At 31.3% G+C, this 5,525-nt stretch overlaps 1 protein-coding gene across 1 annotated transcript; it reads right to left on the bottom strand.

Moving 5' to 3' along the window:
- Positions 1–2,056: 2,056 nt before the first annotated feature.
- LOC110607307 lies at positions 2,057–5,249 on the bottom strand. The gene is made up of 3 exons (XM_021746395.2): positions 4,347–5,249; positions 3,416–3,660; positions 2,057–2,939 (listed from the first exon to the last, which is right to left on the bottom strand). Exons 2-3 carry the CDS (start codon positions 3,656–3,658, stop codon positions 2,304–2,306), a joined length of 879 nt encoding a protein of 292 aa, XP_021602087.1. The 5' UTR covers positions 3,659–3,660; positions 4,347–5,249; the 3' UTR covers positions 2,057–2,303.
- Positions 5,250–5,525: the final 276 nt, after the last annotated feature.

Genomic DNA, 5,525 nt, shown 5'->3' on the forward strand with positions numbered 1-5,525 from the left:
TTATTTTATTTTTAAATTTAAATAATTCAATTAATATATAATTTCATATAAATAAGTGAGATAAAAAAATCACTTCTTCATAGAAAATAGTGTATAAAAATATATTAAATAATGAGTAAATAACTTATTTTATGAGTATTTTAAAATACCCTATAACAAATTGGTTCTCTGTTAAAAATTGTGACAAGTTGCCATTAGTCTTTGTTTGAATGGAGGTCTATTCTTTTAAGGACAAAAATGCCCCTGTGAATGGAAATCTCCTTCAAACGCCTTTCCAGTTCAATACATATCCACAAATAGAAGCTCAGGCACCCCAATGGCATAGATAAACCTGTGTGCAATGCGATTTGCTACAATTCACTTTTTTCCTTTTTCTTTTAGGAGCCATTAGCAACAAATACCCTTTAATTTAGGATCCCTTGAACCCCTGTTGTGCACTTAAGAGCTTAAGTGGGGGGTGGATATGCTCTTCACTTTCCTTGTTGTTATTGTCGAAGGGACTCCTCTTGGGATACAGGTTCTTTGTCTGCAGAATCCGTGAATAACTCCAGCAAACTTGAATGGATTTATAGGAAATTTTTTACTTCATTGTCTTGCCGACTGTTGAAAGGAGAAGAAGGTCAACAATGAGAAAAAGGTGAGGGAGCTCTCTTCCTGTGGTGCCACTTGTTAGAGTCAAGAAAAGCTTCCAGGAAAGCAACTTGGTCTCTCCTACCCGTCTCCGTCTGCTCCACTTGCTAGTTTCATGAACTCTGCATGCACTGCAGGAGAGGTGGATAATCTTGAGGGCATGCATGCATATGGTTTGGGCCATTCCATAGTTATAGTTGATAGAAAAAATAGAAATCTACAGCTTTTTTTTTATTATTTTTTCCTTATTTTTTTTAAATAAGGGTATAATTGTTATTTCAAAATGATTTAACTGCAAATTAACCTTATTTCTAATAGAAAGATTAATTTCTTATATGAAATCAAAATTTAAAATTTATTTACTATTCAAATTATAATCAGAAACTAATCTATAGATTTAATTAAAATCAGGAATTTCTGTGTAAATAATTCTTTTATTTATCTAAAATTTTAGGATAAATTACTTAAATACCCTTACATAGTTTGAAAATTTTCAGAGGTCATGGACCCTTGTACTGAGTTAGAGGCTTCCCATGTACTCGGCTATTTCTAAATTTTGGTATGTTTCATAACAAGCAATTTAGAGGAAGCCAATAGTTAATGGGAATAGAGTGGTGAAGTAGGAAGCATTACCAAGACTTTGAAGACTTGTGGAGGAGGAAAGAAACTCATTCTAAGTAGAGATCAAGAGTCAATCGGCTTAGTGATCAACGGATCATATATTTTTAAATATTTAATTCCACCAAATTCTAATAGGATAATATACTTTTAAATATTTGATCCTACTGAATTTTAATAGAACGAATTTAAATAATTATAATCGGTTTTGAGACAAATTCATATTTAAAAAATAATCAAATTGAGTTTGAATTTTATTTAAGAGATATCTATTATTCATAAATAATTAATTTAATATAAAAATATATATTTTACAATAATATTTATAAAATTTTTTATATATTTTTATTTAAAAATTAAAAATTAAATATTTTTTAAAAATATTAAATTTTTTAAATGAAAATTATTAATAAAAAATATTTTTAATATAAGTTATTAATTTAAATATATGAAATTAAAATAATTCGAGTTTTATTGGATAATAATAATGGAGAATTTATATTATTTTTAATTAAATTTGGAAATCATATTCAAGGTCGGCTATTTTAGTTTTCACAGATTATATCCCTAACCACTATTAGACATCACAAATAAATTTCATTGTCAACCTTAAGATGGACAGTGCATTGTTGTCTCCAGCTAGCAGGGAGACTCTGTCAAAATCGAATTTTAGTGTATCTACATCCTCTATGGCAATTCCAAAGTATCCGACAAGTTTCTGCAAAAGCTTAATAGCCTAATGTCGGATTTCTGGTGGGAAGGAAAGGACAAAAAAAAAAAAAAAAGGTGTTGCATTGGATTAGCCTGAGAAAAGCCTCTCAGCCGAAAACAGGAAGCCTACTCGAGATTTCAGCATCTTCAACTTAGCTTTGGTCCAGCAAGACAATGCTAGCATTTGATTGAGTGATTAATTTGGCTTAATTTGAAATTTGAAAGACAAACAATTCATACAGGTAGTGAAGTACACCTCAATGATCCATTTATCAGATTAATTTGTCTACTAAATTATGAATATTTGATCTGATGAAGTTCTGATAAAAATCAGAAATTAAAGTTTAACTAGTCCTGTTTATGCTTAAACCTTGGAACAGCCAATGTGGCTGTTTTCTTTCATGATTAAATGTTGCACTAGAACTGCTCATGGGGGTTGTCGGAGTACTGCAATCTTCTCCTCGGTCATACTTAATTGATACCGGAGAATCATGCTCCTTCAAAGGCTTATGAATGTGTTCAGCGAATCCCATTTCTTGATTTGCTGATATGATCATCTTCTTGCTGCTGCTGATGCTACTGCTGGTGCTACTGCCTCCAATGCTTAATGTTAGCTCCACTTCACTTTCGTAGTCCGAGCCATTCATGCTCATTTTATTAGTCCTTTTCATTGGGATCAAACAGCTAGTGCCTGCAGCTCTAGTGTCATCAATGGCAGTACTAATAGCAGGAGATATGTCTTCTTCCGCAGCAGGTCTCTCAAGATCAAATCCCTTTGTAGTCATTCCCATGATCTCACCTGAGCAGCTACTACTTCTTTCCCTTGGGCTTGGATCATCATCTCTCAAACCTTGGAAATTCAAACTATACAAAGAACTAGTTTCCCTTGAACTCCAGTACTTTTTATTCTGTTTAATTTCCTTCTTCAATTCATCCATTAACATCTTCTGTACACTGTACAGCCTGTGAAGTTCCCTTACCTGCAAGCAATATTTACAGCTTCAAGTTCTTCGGAATGTTATTATTAATATATAAGGAAAATCATTATTTGGTCCTTATGGTATAGGAAACTCATTAATTAGTCTTTTGATTTTGAAAAATATATTAAAATGTTTCGAATATTTTAAAAAATCTACTAATTATCTATTAAGTATTACAAAAAATGTCTAAAATGTCTTAATATAAAAAGACTGATTAATAGACTTTTATAGAACTAATGAGTTTTGTAAAATTATAAAAATTAAATAATAAAATATTTAACGGCTAAACTAATAAAAAGACTAATTAATTGATTTTTTAAAATTTCAATGACGTTTTAATATATATTTCAAAATTGAGAGACAACAAATGAGTTTTCCATTCTAAAAGTTCTAAATAATAAATTTTTCAATATATAATTACTTGAATCTGGGTTTTTCAAGATGTTAAAATCAGATTAGAGATCTAGATTAATTACCTGATGTTTGAAGGTATCTTCATGCATCTGTATTGTCTTTCTGATGAAACCTAAGTTGTATTTTTCAGGCATTTTGCGGTAAACCAAGCTGTAACGATTGTCCAGTTCAGGAATTTGGAAGCTAAGGTTCAGCTCTCTTGTTTGTGAATAGTCCAGTTCATTCACACAATGAACACTGAGGAATTTAGTGCTACTTGGTGAAGGTTCTAGAAGATTGAAGGCATATTGAAGTTTAGTTCCCATCCCTGAAATAATATTTGCAGTCGAATTAATTCCCAGCAGTTCAATAAGGAACTAGAAAGAGATTAAGTGGTCAAGGAAATCAAGGACAGCAAAAGGGTATGCATACATAAAAACCAAATTCTTAAACTTCAGATGTAATCCTAAATAAAATATCTACAATTGAGATTCCTTTCTTGAATTCTCTCTTATTTAATTATGCACATTAAAATTATCCATCACAAACACAAATGATAGTAAGTTGACCAAGTGGTTTTCTAGAAATTTAAGGGAGAGAAAGAGAGAGAGAGAGAAAATGGCTTGTGGGTCTCTTTCTCTCTCTCTCTATGTGGTGGAACAAATCACTATCCAATTGCGGTGAGTCCTCATCATCTTCTTCTGGAAATTGTTCTAGAAAAATTTCCCAATTCTTAATTTTCTATTCCTTTTAAAGGGGTCTTTTTTCATATCCACATGATGCAATCACATAACAATTAAAACTATTCTTCTGAATTTCATTAATATATAACCTCAACAAAATTAATCAAGAAAAAACAAAATCATTCATTGAAAATGTTAATCCTATGCACAATTAAACAAGATATGAATTAAAGATGCAATGCAATTAATAATCCTACACAAAAAGGGAAAAACTTCAAGAAACAAAAACAAAGAAAGAAACCAAAGAATAGCCAGCTGGCTATACTATTACCTGAAAGAAAAGGTGGCCGGATCGGCAATCTCTCCGACGAGGCTCATTGAACATCTTTGTCCTTACACATGCCAAGATTCTGTCCAGAAACCAGATATCAACCAAAGCAGAAGAAAAAACAAGAAGCCAACTTCCTCATGAGCTTCCATAACAACTCATATTCTCTTTCAAGAGCAAAGATGGACGGAGCAACCCAAGAAGGTTGTACAAAATATTTGTGAAGAACATGGAGATAGATGTCTATAGTATAAACAACCCAGCAAAGAATCTCTCTTTCTTTGACAGCCCAGAATTACTCTCTCTCTCTCTTTGTTTAAAGAAACAACAAAGCAGACCTGTTTCTAAAAAATTATAATCATGGTCTTAATAATTCAAGCTTGACAGGCTGTGAAGGAAGTAGGCAAGAAAAAAAGCTTGGACAATATAATATATACACACACACACAGAGAGAGAGAGAGGTGTTTAAAGTATATATGTTTTAAAATATTTGTAACATAAGTTGGAAGATGTACAAAGGAAGAGGGAGAGGGAGAGGGAGAGGGAGAGGGAGAGATCAAGAGAGCTGAGGGACCACAGAAGTCATAAAATAAACAAATAAAACATAAGCCAATATGTAGGCCAGTGAAGAAGATATTCCAGACAAAGTTGCTGCAGCAAATCAATATATATACATGCATGAATGATGGAAAAAGCTGGTTCTTCTTTACTATATCACCAATGTATTCTCTGATTTATTTTTTTTTTCTTTTTTCTTTTTTTGAAAAGAAAAGGACTTGGGTTGTCTTGATTTCGGGGAATTTCAAATCAATTCTCATCCAGTAAATTATTGAAAAAGAAAAGAAAAGAAAAGAAAAGAAAAGAAAAGAAAAGAAAAACTCTAAGAAATCTTTCTCTAGCTTGGGAGTTATTGTAGCAGTAAAAGTTTGAGAACTCTTTTTAGAGATTAATAGAGAACTTAAATTCAATTCCCTTCATTTTAGTCAACGGTTGATTTTAGGAGGAGAATTACCTCTCATTTTACCAAAATATCCAATAAGAATTTCTTTTATGGCTATTTTAAGATTTTAAGATTAAGCAATTTTAATCCTTGTATTATTACTATAAATGAAAATAATGAAATTTTATATAAATAAATATATCTACTAATATAGAGTGTAATTTTCATAAGCTGTCCCTCAA

The sequence above is a fragment of the Manihot esculenta genome, chromosome 14, assembly GCF_001659605.2.
Source record: "Manihot esculenta cultivar AM560-2 chromosome 14, M.esculenta_v8, whole genome shotgun sequence".
NCBI classification, from domain to species: domain Eukaryota; kingdom Viridiplantae; phylum Streptophyta; class Magnoliopsida; order Malpighiales; family Euphorbiaceae; genus Manihot; species Manihot esculenta.